The sequence below is a fragment of the Lipotes vexillifer genome, unplaced genomic scaffold (genome assembly GCF_000442215.2).
Source record: "Lipotes vexillifer unplaced genomic scaffold, Lipotes_vexillifer_v1.1 scaffold490, whole genome shotgun sequence".
NCBI lineage: Eukaryota > Metazoa > Chordata > Mammalia > Artiodactyla > Lipotidae > Lipotes > Lipotes vexillifer.
The window spans coordinates 3,371,805-3,388,743 of NW_006796397.1; the positions used below are offsets into that span (position 1 = coordinate 3,371,805).

A 16,939-nucleotide genomic window follows, 5' to 3' on the forward strand; every position below is an offset into this window, starting at 1 on the left:
TCTTAGCTCTTAGTGGTGTGATAGCCAGTTTGATACTATGAGTTCTAAAATGTAACACAGCATCTAACTGGAACATAAAGTGTATCAGTATTTTTATAAACTCACTACAACTGTATGAATGAATAAAGGCAATTCCAGTACATTTTATGAAGTCATAATATAAAATTATTGATTTGTATTGGATTTTCAATAGTAGTATTTAAAATACACATGGGCATTATTTACCATGTAGATATCTTTTTAAAACCAAACAATACTACTGATCCATAATGTGTCACTGCTGAAACGGATAAATGAGAAAAGCTACATTTATTTTCTACCAGTGTGTTTTACAGAAAAGCTTTATAAAGGTATTAAATAAACATAATGGAAAATATAGTATATTAGTTTTTATTTAGGGGATGGAGCTTTCACTTTATCCCATATTTTCCTCAGAGGTAGACTTTGTTTTTATTTCAATGAGTTCTTCTACTCGAGCCAGAACACTTTCAATCAAATCAAATGTAAAAAGAGCTGAATGTAGGACCTGCAATGCCAAGAAAAATTAGCGTTATTAAGGATGCCTTTAAAGCAAAACAAAGCAAAAAGAAAAGACTTCAGCTGTATGTAGCTTAGGAAAATTTCATATCTACCTTAAGCTGCATTTCAGGAGGCATATTCGGGATCTCTTCTCTACCTACAGTTATAGAACAAAGATCTTTACACTTCTGGACTTCTGTAAGAGAAAAAAAAATCGTGTCACACTTAATCATTAAAACAACTCTCAGATTTCAATAATAAATTTATAAGCTACTTTAATCATTTATTAATTTTAAAAATGCCAGTTATTTGTGTAAATTAAGCCTTAGTGTTTAATAGCTCAGGGTATGCTAAAATAAAGCTATGAACAAACAAAAATATTAAAATTCTGCAACATGTGAATAAATGTTTAGGTGAATAGTATTTTGGCATGTACAGGATGAATGAAAATTTTAAAACTTTTTTCTTCAATATAAAATCTGAAATATACCTGTCACACTAAAAAAGACAAAATTTTTAGTAATGCCTACAGAAATACCACCACAGTGAAATGGAAAAGACCACAAGATTATTATAATAGAATTGCTGACTTTAAAAAGTAATTCCGGATCTAAGATTCTTTTTCATAATTTGTACAAACTGAGTAGAGGGTGAAGTGGGGGATGGACCCCACAATACTAAAGGAAGTACAATGACATCCAAACAGAAATACTTGTGATACAATTAGATTCTTAATCAGACCTTGAGGTTTGAAACCAGAATATGCTTCAGTTTGGTTTAAATCTTTGTTAACCCAATTTCAGTGTTAACTGGCATACAGATTTGCCAAGAAACATTTTAATTATAAATAAAATGACTTAGCTATAACAGTTCCCTGTTTGCTCTAAGTTAGACAAGTACAAGATAAAGTTCTTTATTTTGAATATAAATGACAGTTCAAAAAAATATGACTAATTTTTAGACCTAACTGAAAATGAAACTTCACATTACCAACCTTGGCTATTTTTAATTTCTGCTTCATAATGTGCTTTTGACATATTAAGACCTGTATGGAGTGGCTTTAAGAAATTATTCTCAATCTTTTCGAGTTCTGTCCATAATCCAGTCTGTTTGGAAGAATTAATGAAACAATTAGTTATTTGGTTCAAGATGTATTGATTGCCTACTAGTATTAAACATGTGCTGACAGTTGGAGAAACAGAAATGAGTAAGACATGATCCTTGCCTTTCAAGGTAGAGTTGACTGTTTAATAATACATTCATTACTACATCTAGTTATTTTATCTAAATACCAATAAAAACAAAAATGAACTTGTTCATACACTCATTACTGTGCCATTTGGATAGCTCCTGGTTTTGAGATCTGTAACTTAGAAGTTTTATCCATGAGAAAATTATTTGAAAATAATCCACACGGTCTGAGACATCTCTCTTTCCTTATAAACCATCCCCACAATGACTCTACCTTATAAGTCCCTTCAACTCTTTATCTTTCAAATGATATTCCTGTCACATATCTAGTTCCAGGGGATTCTTCTTCTCTATTGATGGAAACTTTTCTAACACAAAGCTTTTCTAACACAGACTTTTCTTGGGGACCAATATACATGGAGATTTTACCTACCTAGGACAGCTTAGGGTTATTTTGTCATTTGTATTAGTGGTTTTTATTCCAAGAGCATTTCCTCCTGTAGTACTATAGGAAGGGAATCATAAAGTCTTAATTTAAAAAAAAAAAGGAAGGAAGACAAAGAAAATTCATTGGTATTGCTAAGTTTCCAGGTACTTATTACAAAGGAAAGTATCTTAGGCAATGATGGGAAACTTAGGAATCCAGTTATCCTTAACTAGAACTGGATCACATGAAAATCTATTTTGTAATGAACTTACTTTGATCCAGGTAGTATATAACATTTAACATATATAGCCCTCCAAAATAAAATCTACACATGTCTGTGTTTAATAATTTATAATTTCACTGTCACATAAATCCTTTTAATTTAAATCTGTCCTTTCTCATTATTCCTATATTGCTAGGAAAAGTGGAGTTCTTGAGAGGAACTATCAAGAATCCAAAACCTCAAAAATATGCATACTTTTTCACTCAGGATCTATGAACTTAATCTGGGGAAGAATTAAATATGTATGTTATAATGATTCCAATGAAGAGATGTTTATAAAAATATGTTTAAGTAGTGAAAAATTATAAGTAATGATAATTTTTCACAACAGGAGCAGGGTAAATTGTATATCCACACAATGGAAAACTACACAGCCATTAAAATAGTGTTCTTCAATACATATTGGTGAGTGGAAAAAAGGTTACAGCATGACTCATATAATATGATTTTTTTTAAAAAAGAGTATGTACAGATTTGCTGGTATAAAGCCTAAAAGGGCATACACTATAATGTCAAAAATAAATGGTGAGATTTTGATTATTACTTTTTGCTTATTTATCCTGATTTTTAAACAATGAACCTGTTTTAATTGTATACTTTAAAAAACATTTTTTAATGTTTTTAAACTTTCATTGAAATTGTAAGTTTTCTTGTCCTCACATGGAAACGCGGGTTACGCATTAGTACAGCAGAAACTTCAACCAGTAGTCACACAGGATGTCAAGTATGTTACTCTACCACACGCACCCACTGCTCTCATTTCTCTTATGTTCCTCCCTCTCTCTCCAGCATTTTCTTTACCTTTCTGTATCCTGCCCCCACTTTTTTAAACGTTTCCCTTTACCTCTAAGCTTAAAAGTAGAACCCACTACTACTGGCCAATATCATGGATGGCTTTCAAGGCTACAGAGGTTACTGATGACCCTCTACAGATTAAAACACATTCAGACATAAAGAATATAGAGAAAACACCTTTTTACTCACACCTAGCTTTGTCAAACGTAAACATCCTACCATATTTACTTTACAAAATGCATTAGATATGGTTGAAGCCCTCTTTATCCAAGAGAAAGCCATTAACTAAGCTATGTAACATTTTCTAAAACTTGAGGTTTTAGTATTCTTAATTTATACAATATATCACAGTTTTTCATGTTTAAAACTTATACAAATGATATCACAGTGTACATATCCTGCGTTAGCTCCCTTTTGTTCAATCCTATGTTTTTGAGGGTTATTTATGTTATAGCTCTAATCCTTTCATTTTAATTGGTATGTAGGCATCCCATTATACTGTACCTTTTATCCTGTTACTAGTTTTTTTAGTACTTCAAACAATGCTCACTGAAATTGCTGCATATGTTTTCCTATTCACATGGAATAGAAGTTTTTCTAGGGTAGCCTTTTTCAAAATATTTTTACCATGGCCCACAGTAAGAAATATAATTTACATCACAACTCACATTTATTTATATAGTTGAAACAAAAGTTTCACAGAATGTCCTTTCTATTTATAACAACAAATATAGCCTGGTCCTTTCCTTTTTATATATTATTTTTTAATGTCAGGTGTATTGAGGTATCATTTACATACAGTAAAATAAACACTTTTTAGCTGTACAGTTCTGAGTTTTGACAAAGATATATAGTTGTATAACCACCACCACTATAGTTTCATGACCCCAGAAGTTCCCTTGTGCCCCTTTGTAGTCATTTTTCTTCCCCCACCCCCAGAGGATCACTGGTCTGATTTTTGTTTATATAATTTTTGCCTTTTCCAGAATGTCATATAAATGGAATCACTACTGTGTAGCTCTTTATAGTAGAGTGATATTGTGATTTATAATAAATATATACTGTATTTGGTCTCCATCCTGTTCCTGGCAAAGAGCTCCTAAAACTCTTGAATTTCCTAAGTGAAGAACAGTAAAACTGTCTTTTGTTATTTATAATAAGCCCTTTCAGCCATGAATATGACTTTTGGAAAGCCCCTAATAAGAATGGGGGCGGGTTGCCAGAGGAATCAACCATGTGACTAGAGGGTTCCAACTTTCAGCTCCTCTCACCACAAACTCCTGGTAGGAGAGAGGGGCTGGAGACTGAGCTCAATCACCAATGGCCGGTGAATTAATGAATCATGCCTATGTAATGAAGCCTCCATAAAAACTCAGAAGGATGGGGTTCAGAGAGCTTCTGGGTTGGTGAATACGTAGAGGTGCTGGGATAGTAGTTCAGGAGAGAGGGCATGAAAACTCAGCGCTCCTCCCCTCATACCTTGCCTTATGCATCTCTTCCATCTGGCTATTCCTGAATTACATCCTTCTATAATAAACCAGTAATCTAGTAAGTAAAATGTTTTCTTGAAGTTCTGTGAACAGCTTAAGCAAATTACTCGAACCTGAGGAAGAGGGTGTGGGAACCTCTGACTGATTGCCAGTCTGTCAGCAGCACAGATCAATACTTGGACTTATGACCGGTATTGGAAGGGGGATAATGTTGTGGGACTGAGCTCTTAGCCTGTGTAATCTGATGCTATCTCCAGGTAGAGTGTCAGAAGGGGACTGAATTGTAGGACATCTACTTGGTGTCAAAAAAAATTGCTCGCTATGGGAAAATCACTACACATTTGGTGACCAGAGTGTAAAAAATGAAGTGAAATACTGAGAGTAGAGCAGAAACACCGGAATGTTTTTCCTCTACAGGTAGAAACTGACAAAATTATTCTAAAATTCATATGGAGAAGCAAAGGATCTAGAACAGCCAAAAATTTTTTTAAAGAAAAATGTTGGTAGACTCACACTACTTGAGTGTAAGACTTACTATAAAGCTACAGTAATTAAGATAGTGTGGTACTAGTGAAAGAAGAGACATAGGTCAATGGAACAGAACAGAATACAAAAGTATACCCACACTTACATGATCGACTGATTTTTGACAAAGGTACCAAGACAATTCAAGTTAAGTATAGCCTTTTCAACAAATAGAGCTGGAGTTGAAACAAAACCTTAACCCATACTTCTTCACCATATAAAAAATTTACTTGAAGTGGATCATAAACATAAATATAAAATCTAAAACTATAAAACTTCTATTAGAAAATTTGTGACCTTAGGTTAAGCAAAGATTTCTTAGAACCCAAAAAAGCATAAATCATTTAAAAGAACAAAACTGATACGCTGGACTTCATCAGAATTTAAAATTTCTGCTCTTTGAAAAATTCTATTAAGATAATGAAAATACAAGCCACAGACTGGAAGAAAATATTTACAAAAACCAAACCTAATAAAGGACTTATATCCAGAATACAGGAAAAAGTTTCCTTTAAAAAAAGTTGGTCTAAGTTGAAAAAATTTTCTTTCACTCTTACTTAGTAATAGAAATTATTTGAAATCTTATTCCCCAAATGATAAATTTAATGTCTTATATTCATTCTTTGGTGTAAATGAAGAACTAAGCTTCACTAATTAATTTTCTTCAGCCAACAGGTTTAACCTAACTACTGATTCAGGATTTTTAAAAGGAAATGTATCTTTTATCAAACATTTTTCTTGAATGTTTTAAATTTCTCCTTTAGAAAGTAATGATTAAAAGTTTACAACGGAGAAATGAGATGTAACAATATATCTAATTTTATATTCAGACTGAATTCATTAATAAATTCTATTCAGTAATGTCAGAAACATATATTAGTTAAAGCAATTACATTTAAGCCTTCCTTCTGTAACAGTAATGTCTTCTGCAACCGACAGATAAGTTTAACATACTGAAATATATAATCATGTCTTCCTGCGGTTTCAGATTTCATTTATTAGGCATGCCAGAAAATCAGACACATAATGTCAATTTTGCCACTCAATATTATCTTTGAAAATATCTGCCACATAAGATTGCTTTCCAACTAGAAAAACATGAATATTATTCCTGAGTTCTTATGCCCTACTTAGAACTTTCCATAGGAACAATAAATGAATTTTGATATGATACAATGGTCATGCTTAGCTCTAATCACTGAAAAAAGTTTCAAGAGTTTGGTTAATCAGTGAACCTTTAAAATTAACAATTTTCACCACTTTTACAAGATATTTATAATATCCAGAGGGATTTCCTTGGATACCAAAGCTTTCCAAAATAAAATACACTGACTTCAAACAACTCTGGTAGTGCTTCTGACAATTTAAAAAGATAATTGCCCATAGTTTTGCTCTGTTACTTGTCATTCCTGTAAAAAATTTTCTACTTTAAGTTTTAATGACCCACATCCAATTCAGTAAATGTAGGTAATCTTTAGGTGTGTGTAAGGTTAAGCTGAAACAATACAACATCATATGGTTTGCAAATACCAGATATCAATTTAAGTGTTGCACAATTTATAATAAGTCTCATCAAGAAGCATCATAACCTTTGCATACATGTTCTGCAATACAGATTTGATAAAACATCACATTACCATTAAAACATACTTCTAAATAAATCAATAGATACACTGTATATACTGGGAAAATAATCTTTCCAGGTCCAAATGAGCCATTTTCTCATTTGCCAAATAATATGCAATTATATACGCTGATAATAAGGTTTCTTTTATACCTCTACAGAGACTAAAAGAATGCTGGTAACTTTTCATCTTTCAAAACATTAGGGGGCCTCATTCACAAGTTCAGCATGTTGTTTCTAGCTGTCTAATTTTGAAGGTTTTAAGCTTTCATTTGCAAGAAAAATTATACTTTAGACTATCATTTTCATTGGGTATGTACTTTTGATGAAACTATCTTAAATAGTCTTAGCTTTAAAGTCTTACATTCATTTTCTTTCTTTTTAGAATGTGGCTCAAATTAAGGCTAAGTTTACTAAGTATAGAGTCAATTCTTTTTTGAATATTGTCACTCTTTAGTTTAAGATACAGTTGAATGTGAACATGTTTCTGTATTTTTCACTTATTTTTGTTATTGTCATGAATTTGAAAAAAATATATCTCCCTCAAAAGTTCATTCTGAAAATACAGATTAAAATAATTTGCTTGTAAAACTTAACAATTTTACTGACAGCAGGTACAATTTATTTCCCAATTAACTACACACTGTTACTATAAAGTTAAACTGTACAGTATCATAGCCTTTCTGCTAACTGACCACTAAATACATCATAAGAGATATTGGTAAGCAACATGCATCTTATTCCTAGCCAATCTGTCATATCCCCTCCACTTTCAAACACCGTTCTTTGCAATTGACCACAAAATTTGCTGCAATATCCATAACTCTTACTAAGAATCTGTGCAAGCAACCTGAAGTTTCAATTATATTCTATTTCATTTTGTAAAAATTGCCAGTCTGAACCACTAAATTGATTTAATCACTCTCTAATATGCTTGGTTATGACCAGCAATTTGAAGAACACTGCTCTAATTATATAGCTTAGGAGAGAAGTTGCTGAGTTAAGAGTATTTATTCTTCAACTCCACTGGATAATGCCAAATTGCCCAAAAAGGATTATCCGCTTTGTTTCATCACTGTGCTGGATCCTAACCTATGCTACCCACCTTTTTTAACATTCGCCATTTTGATGGGTGTGCAGTGGTATCTTATTGCAGTTTTAAGTTATACTTCCATAAACACTAGTGATACTGGGAATCTTGTCTTGTGGTTATTGGCCATTTGGGTTTCCTCTTCTGTGAGCTGCCTTACAATGTGTGTATCCTTTACCTATTTTGCCGATTTGTGGTCTTTTTCTTCTTGCTTTGTAGTTATTTTTTTGATACTAACTATTGGATGGAGAAAGGAAGACATTTTTTTTCTCTTTTTGTGGCTTTTTCAGTTTGTACACATTTTCTTTTCTTGAATAGGTTTTAGTTTCAATGTTATTATCAATCTACTTTTTTGTGGTTAGTGCTTCTTTACTTAAGAAACCCTTAGGTCACACAGATCTTCTCTTATAATGTGTTCTAAAAATTTCTAAGTCCATTTTCAATGTTAAGTCTTTAATCTGTTTGGAATTTTGTTTTGTGTATGTGAAATAGGCATCTAATCCCCCCTTCCCCATACATATGACAAATTACCCAGCATCATCTATTGAAGAGTCCTATTCTTCCCTTCCAATTTGTAATGGCATCTCCATTTCAGAAAGGAAGTTCAGTACAATGGTGTAATTAAGAATGTTAGCTCTTGGAGATTGCCCAAGTCCAAAAACTGGCTCCTTCACTAGCTATGTGACTTTGAGCAAGTTCTACTTACCCTCACTATGCCTCAATTTCCTCATACCTTCCTCATACTAAAAAGTAATACCTTGCAGGAGGATTAAATGAGTTAATACGTGCTTAAAGCACAACGTGGCAAATGGTTCTTAATAAATATAAGCTACCATTAGCAGCAGCATCATATATATCTATTATATACATTTTCCACAGATATCTATTTTTAGGTTCTCTACTGTTTTCTACTAGTCAATCTATCCAGTCCCATGGCAATACTACTATAAACTACGGTGGCTTTATAATAAATTATGATATCTGGCAAGGCAAGTTCCTGTCCACACACCTTGCTCCTCAAAGGTGCTCGGCCCTTAACTGTTCCATATGAAACTTATAATCAATCATCAAATTCCATTTTAAAAAACTAATGGGTGTTTTGAATTATACTGAATTTTTAGATTAATTTGAGAACTGACAACTTTAAGATACCAAATCTTTCCATCCACATACATATTCAAATCTCTACTTATATCTTTTTTTATATCTCTCTATAAAGTATTACAATTTTCCTCAAAAAGTTTTATACATATTTTTACATGTTTTCCTAAGTATCTCATATTTTTGTTGCAATTATAATAAAACGATTTTCTGGTTGACTAAGAATTTTTATGACGATTATGTATTGAATGTATCAAATGTTTTTTTTTTCCTGTAACTATGTATTTCCTCTACTTTAACCTATGAATTACATTACCTTGCATTACTGGAATAAAACCAACTTAGTCCAATGACTTAAAAAAATTTTTTTTTTGCTAGATCTGGTTTGGTAATATTAGTATCTATATTCATAAGTGAGATGAGTCTGTAACTTTACTTCAGCATACTATCCTAGTCTGTTTTGGTATTAAGGTTATATCTTACTAAACAGATGCATAACATTAAGCACAACTATTCTTTTTCTAGTCTTTTTAACATTTTATATAAGACTTGAGTATCTGTTTCTTGAAATTATGGTAAAAATTATCTGACCTTGTGATTTCTCTTAGTAGATTGTGGCAGTTTTGTTAGATTATATTTCTAACAAATTCTATTTTATTGAAGTTTCCAAATTTACTGGTATGTTTTCATGTAATTTTCTTCCTGTTTTTCAATCTGTGCTGTATTTATACTTCCTTTTTAATTAACATATTATGTCTTCATGCATTTTAAAAATCAATCTAAACAAGTATGTATCAGGAATTTTTACAAATTGAATTATATAAGATACCCAGCTGATTTTGATTAGGACCATATGCTGAGAAACAATAATCTAGAATGGCCCTGTCCAATGCCAAGGAGGCACTGAATTTTTAATTAAACATTTAAAAAAATTAAAATTTAAATAGTCACATGTGGCTACTGTCTATTGGACAGTGTAACACTAGGAGGTCTTTATTAAGACTTTATTTGTTCTTAATGGCAATAATTTAATACACAGCCCATAATCTAAAACTTATACTAAGGTAATAAAATGTGCCAGAATTAGGCTAAAGAAAATTTGTGCACATTCTGTTCAGCATAACTCCACAAATTTTTCATGTGATGAACAACAGTAATATTTTTAGAAACATGTAGGAGTGAAGAAGCTATGGAAACAAGAATATTTTCTCTTTCCTACATTGATTACTAGATCTTTAAAAAAAAAAAACAACACTACGAAGAAAATCATCTTTTTTTTTTTTTTTGCGGTATGCGGGCCTCTCACTGTTGTGGCCTCTCCCATTGCGGAGCATAGGCTCCGGACGTGCAGGCTCAGCGGCCATGGCTCACGGGCCCAGCCACTCCGCGGCATGTGGGATCTTCCCGGACCCGGGCACGAACCCGCGTCCCCTGCATCGGCAGGCGGACTCTCAACCACTGCACCACCAGGGAAGCCCAGAAAATCATCTTAACATTTGTTTTATCTTCAGTGTCTAGAAAGTAACAAGATGTTAAAAAATAATACTAAGGATAAAAATTTGAAATGTTCACAAATGCTTACTTTAAAATTTTAGACCCAAGTAACTCACTGGTGGAGTAGTTCTGAGATCTTTTCAGTTCTAGAGCTTAACTATACATTTCAAATTTCACTGCAGCCTGTCTCACAAAAGAGAGAAGGCAGTTTTATACCACAGTGAAATTTATTGCCAGACAGACAGAGACCTTGCAAAGGACACAGTCAACCATGATAATGAAGAAATAAAAAGAAGGAAATGAATAAGACCCAGTTTTCCCTTTTCTAATTTGTGTATCACTTCTTATTTATGAAGTAATATTGTAGAACTTCTATCATTTGTAATATTAAGGAATGTGCATAACCTTAAGTCATTTGGATCTGCAAATAACACACAAGGGATATGTTTTAATCTTGGAGAAAGAAACAATTTAAATGAGAACGTAAAATGTGGATTATATAGAACTATAAATATGTGTTTGTATGCCAGATATTTGTTGTGTTTTCCTAAATGAAAAGCATATATGCATACATTACATAATTCAATTTTTAAAAATTCCTGATACATACTTCTGGCCTTTACAATCTTATACTGCTTCCCTTGACCCTGCTCCCATTCTACATATTACAATCACAAATTATTTAGGAAAAGAATAGGTAAGCAGGTGGACAGGAAAGGATATGAGCAGATGGGACAGAAGGTGAGGGATAAATTATTATGGCCTATGTATTAGAATAAATTACTATAATTAAACAATTAACACTTACTTAAAGATACCTACCAAATAGTAAGGAACACTAGGTCTAAAAATTAAGTTGGTTTTATCAGTACAGATAGATGGAGGTTCAAGGTCCAAGAAGTTCTGTCAAACTGAAGTGTGGGAGAAAGTGCCTTCAACTTATGCAAAGAGATGAAGAGACATGAAATAGTAAGGTAAGGAGGGGAATGATTTATGAAAAGAATAAGTCAGTTGACAGTAACCCAATATAGCAGGGAAAGCAGTGGGTTATTATTCAATTATGAATCACTTTTTTTTGTATTTTAATGATTCTGTTCTTATTTACTTTTTCTATACACCTTTCTGATTGCTTTTCAGCTTTTCATCTGACTAGTTACCACCTCAGCACACTTAACTGCTCAAAAATAGGTACTGGTAGGAATCCTTTTGAATAAAACTACCCACAATTCAGCATCACTAGAGTATCATTTTGTTTCTCCTTTAATCACAATTTCTAAAACTCAGAAGGCTCTTATTTTTTGATTAACCACAGCAGACAGATTTGCCTCTCATTTATATACATGACCTACTGTGACTGCACTTGGAAGAAATGCTTCCATGATGAACAAGCTGCCTCAAAGATGTTAGGTTGCCATCTTGGCCTGATTTTTTGGCCAATTTCCTTGGTATAATTCTTACAGTAACTTGCATGGCAATACTATGGAATATTTGATCCCTAAGAAAAAAATTTAAAAACCATTAAATAAGAAAGCAATCTTATAAGCTGGTTGTATCCTTTTCTTCACTGTACAATGTTCAAGCCAAATAAATGTGAGGCATTATCTGTGGATATCATAGTAGACACTGCACAATGCTGAAACTGCTTTGCCTTCCCTCTCTAGGCAGAGGCCCGTTTGCTGCCCCTGTAGTACACTGTGCTCACTCTTAATCAAAAAGATTCTTTTTCGTCCTGTCAGGCAAATCAGATCATTTCTAGGTATGGCCTCATCCTGATGAAAGTAAAAACTCATACCATACTCTAAGGACATCTTCCTGAAGCCTCAGGGCTTCCACTGCCACTGAATTTACTTGTTATCTTTCTCTTTTTATCACAAAAAAGGAGTCAGGATTTAGTTTGTGATTCAAAGGTTCTGGTCACTGCCTGGGGTGATAGCTATTTCTGCCACTTACTAGGTATATGCCCTCGTGCAAGTTAAAGATCCTTCCTGTGCTAACACTGTCTATGAAAAATAAAAACTAAAGAGCACTTATAGCATAGTGAAGAATAAATGATTGCACCTGGCCAGAATAGAGCTGCCACTGGCAGGGGCTAGGGATGGGTGTGGAATGATGACATCAGAATTAACTGGGAGGGAAAAAGGGAACTTTTTGTGATGATAGTTATGTTCTATATTTGGTAAGGATTTAGATAATAAATCTAAGCATTTGTTAAACCTCAGTGAATGTACAATTAAAATTTGAGCATTTCATTTTATGTAAACTTAAAGAAAAACTATAGACAAATATTTAACTCTTCTTAATGAAATACATGCTGAAATATTTACGGTAAAGTATGCTGATGTTTGCAGTTTACCTTGAAATGCATCAAAAAATAAGAGACTAATGGATGGATACAGGGTGGAGAGATGGATAAGTGATAAAAGCAGAGTAGAATGTTAACGGTAGAATCTTGGTGGTGGGTAAATCAGTGATCGCTGTAAAATTCTTTCAACTTGGCTTTATGTTTGAGGGAAGGAAACTACTACTTTTTCCATAAACTTTTGATCCCAAATTATGGTTTACTTAAATTAAAAAAGAAAAAAAAACCCTCTGGCATTCTTATATAAAAATCAATTACTTGCATTTCATTTATTACTTTCTAAAAAGTTTAACCACGCATGTAATTCAGGTAGTTACAGTTAATAAGATGACACATATACAAAAAGCAACTATTAAAATAAAGTAGGTAGGGACTTCCCTGGTGGCACAGTGGTTAAGAATCGGCCTGCCAATGCAGGGGACACGGGTTCGAACCCTGGTCCAGGAAGATGCCACATGCCGCGGAGCAACTAAGCCCGTGCGCCACAACTACTGAGCCTGCACTCTAGAGCCTGAGAGCCACAACTACTGAAGCCTGAGCACCTACAGCCTATGCTCCACAACAAGAGAAGCCACTGCAGTGAGAAGCCCACCTGCCCACTCTCCGCAATTAGAGAAAGCCCAAGTGCAACAACAAAAACCAAATGCAGCCAAATAAAGAGAATAGAGTAGGTAGAAAGAGAGAAGATAAAAAAGCAAATGTAATTTTACTGTATGATAAATCTCCCTCAAATAGTTTTCTATTTATTGAATACCTCTAACGGTGTACTATTTTAAAAAACTTCAACTGCCTACACATTATTCAAAAGGTGCTGTTAATGGATTTAGTGCTGAAAATGCTTCAATTTGTCATTTCTGATGAGGGGATATCAAATGATCAGATGATTTTATTTTATATAGCTCAGACTTAAATCATGAGCAATAGGTGGCAGTTAATGAACAAGATACGCAAATATATGTTGAGTTTCAAAAGGTTAGTTAAGTTAGGAGCTGCAACTTATCTACCTAACAAGGTTAAGCAATGTTTATAGCAAGAGAGCAGAGGTACAACAGGAAAAGAAAAGGGAAAGCTGGATGTAGGGTGGTAAGCGCTCCCGGGAATTAACTTCAAGTTGAAAGAATAATTGTTGGCATTTATCGGAGCTTTACAGCTGGGTAAAATATTAATTATGGCTTAATTGGTATTGATAAGACAATACAAAACGCTCCTTATGCATTTGAATAATAGTTTTTTTCAAAAAATTCACTTACTTGATTGTCATTTTCATTATCTTTGATAACCAAATACCTCAGTAAGTTTAATGAAGCCATTATCCTGTTAATTAAAAATACATAATTTATTACATACAGTACAGTTTCATATAATCAACAATTTCAATGAATAAAGGTAAGTTAAAACCTTGGGTATATTTCCACAATTATGTTTGCCATTAGAAGCTTCTCCCTTTAAAATACCTTATCAGCAAATGACGAGGTGGCCAAGTGGTCGAGGCGATGGACTGCTAAAATATCTTATCACACATCTCACCCCCTTAACATAACGTATTACTTTTGTTCTCCAAGTTCACAAAATATAATTGTGAAAATTACTATTCGTTTTTCCCCCAAGGGAGACTTGTTATCTTTAATGTTCGAGAGTACTGTCTTTCATTTCCTGAATTTTAAGATTCCTTTGAAAAATGCTTACAACCGTTTCTCAACGTTCATTCGAGTATACTGAAAGTAAAATTACATGTTGTATATGAAAAAAATTGATGTATGTCGTGGAAATAAAATCCAAATGTATAAGCCTTTTCTAAGTTATATACACGAAATTCTTAGTGTTTAGTCACCAGTGCTATAGTCCCAAATCTCTATGAGCTAGATACATCAAAGGTACAAAATCATACTGTTAGTCATAGTTCTGGAAAGAAGAATTTTTGATTTTGTTTTTATATAATATCTAATTACTTAAATATGAACATCTTTATGTAATTTGATGAACTAACCATTGATTATAAAATCACAGGAAAATACGTTTTATTTTAGTTTAGGTTCCCAAAGCAGGGGTTTCACATTTTATTCTGAATTTACTACGTGAACCTTAGTAATGGTCACCTCACCTATCTGAGTTTTGCAGTAGATCTGTTTCAGCACCCTCTGGGAGAAAAAGTACCAAATCTAGAAGGGAAATCAGCTGCGGTCCTGTAAACCATTTGTTATATGTTCTCTGAGAAGCAAAAGAAAAATTGAGAAAGGCTTTAAATAATAGGCTGTTAGATATATGTGTTTTTCTAATACCTTGATACTACAAAAAAAAGCTATTACACATTTAAAATATATATTTTTAACTTTAATTTCCATTCTTTCATTCACTATTTCTGGACACCTAGAACAAACTCTGCTAGTTTGAAAGCACTGGTGTGCTCTTTCTCTGTTCTCTATGTGGAATTACTGAGTATTCAATAATAGACTTCAGTTTCCATTAACATTTTACAAGTATACAGCAAAACAAAAAAGTCATATTATCAGTTTTAAAAATTAATACAATTTAAATCTATAGTTAACAAATTTCAAAATCCAGGTTTTTAAAAAAGAGTAGAAATGGAGAAAAAAATAAACAGGCATACCTCATTTTACTGCACTTCCCTTTACTGCATTTTTTACATATTGAAGGTTTATGGCAACTCTGTGTCAAGCAACTCTATCAGCACCATTTTTCCAACAGCATTTACTCACTTCACATCTGTGTCACATTTTGATAATTCTCAAAATTTTCAAACTTTCATTAATATATATTTGTCATGGTGATCTGTGATCAGTGATCTCTGATGTTACAATCGTTAACTCCTTTGGAGCACCATGAACCACGCTCATATAAGACGATGAACTTAATCAAAACGTGCTGTGTGTGTGTTCCAACTGCTCCAATGACTGGCCATTCCCCCATCTCTCTCCTTCTCCTCGGGCCTCCCTATTCCCTGAGACACAACAATACTGAAATTAGGCCAATTAATAACCCTACAAAGTATTCAAGTGAAAGGAAGAGTCATATATGTCTCATTTATCAAAAGCTAGAAATGATTAAGCTCAGTGAGGAATCATGTTGAAGGCCGAGATAGGCCTCTTGTGCCAAACAGTTAAGCCAAGTTGTGAAGGCAAAGGAAAAGTTCTTGAAGGAAATTAAAAGTGCTGCTCCAGTGAACACATGAATGATAAGAAAGTGAAACAGCCTTATTGCTGATATGGAGACAGTTTTAGTGGTCTGGATAGAAGATCAAACCAGCCACAACATTCTCTTAAGCCAAAACGTAATCCAGAGCAAGGTCCTAACTCTTCAATTTTATGAAGGCTAAGAGAGGTGAGAAAGCTGCAGAAGAAATGCTTGAAGCTAGCAGAGGTTGGTTCTTGAGATTTAAGGAAAGCAGCCATCTCCAGAACATAAAAGTGCAAGGTGAAGCAGCAAGTGCTGACATAGAAGCTGCAGTAAGTTATCCAGAAAATCTAGCTAAGGTAATTAATGAAGGTAGCTATACTAACCAAAAGATTTTCAAAGTAGATGAAAACAGTCTTACACTGAAACAAGATGCCATCTAGGCTTTCACAGCTAGAGAAGAAAATTCCTGACTTCAAAGCTTCAAAGGACAGGCTGACTCTGAGAGTAATACAGCTGGTGGCTTGAAGTTGAAGCCAATGCTTAAATTTTACCATTCCAAAAATTCTAGGGCCTGTAAGAATCATGCCAAATCTACTCTGCCTGTGCTGTATAAATGGAACAACAAAACCCTGATGACAGCACATGTTTGTAACATGGTTTACTGAATATCTTAACCCTACTGTTGAGACCTACTGCTCAGAAAAAAAGACTACTTTCAAAATATTACTGCTCACTGACAATGTACCTCATCCCCCAAAAGCTCTAATGGAGATGTAAAATGAGATTAATGTTGTCTTCACGCCTGCTAACACAGCATCCATTCTGCAGCCCATGGAAAAAGGAGTAATTTCAATTTCAACTTTAAAGTCTTATTCTTTAAGAAATACATTTCATAAAGCTATAGCT

The 16,939-nt window shown here is 33.5% G+C and overlaps 1 protein-coding gene across 2 annotated transcripts in view; it reads right to left on the minus strand.

The window, feature by feature from the left end:
- Positions 1-291: 291 nt before the first annotated feature.
- GLMN (glomulin, FKBP associated protein) overlaps positions 292-16,939 on the minus strand; it is a 42,630-nt gene continuing 25,982 nt past the window's right edge. The window contains exons 13-17 of one of the 2 annotated variants that reach the window (XM_007468535.1): positions 15,000-15,106; positions 14,149-14,212; positions 1,514-1,625; positions 633-715; positions 292-526 (exon numbers count right to left, since the gene is read on the minus strand). In XM_007468535.1, coding sequence (XP_007468597.1) covers positions 416-526; positions 633-715; positions 1,514-1,625; positions 14,149-14,212; positions 15,000-15,106 — 477 coding nt within the window. In that variant the 3' untranslated portion in view covers positions 292-415. The remainder of the gene's footprint in view (positions 527-632; positions 716-1,513; positions 1,626-14,148; positions 14,213-14,999; positions 15,107-16,939) is intronic. The other variant, XM_007468534.1, reaches the window with a different exon arrangement.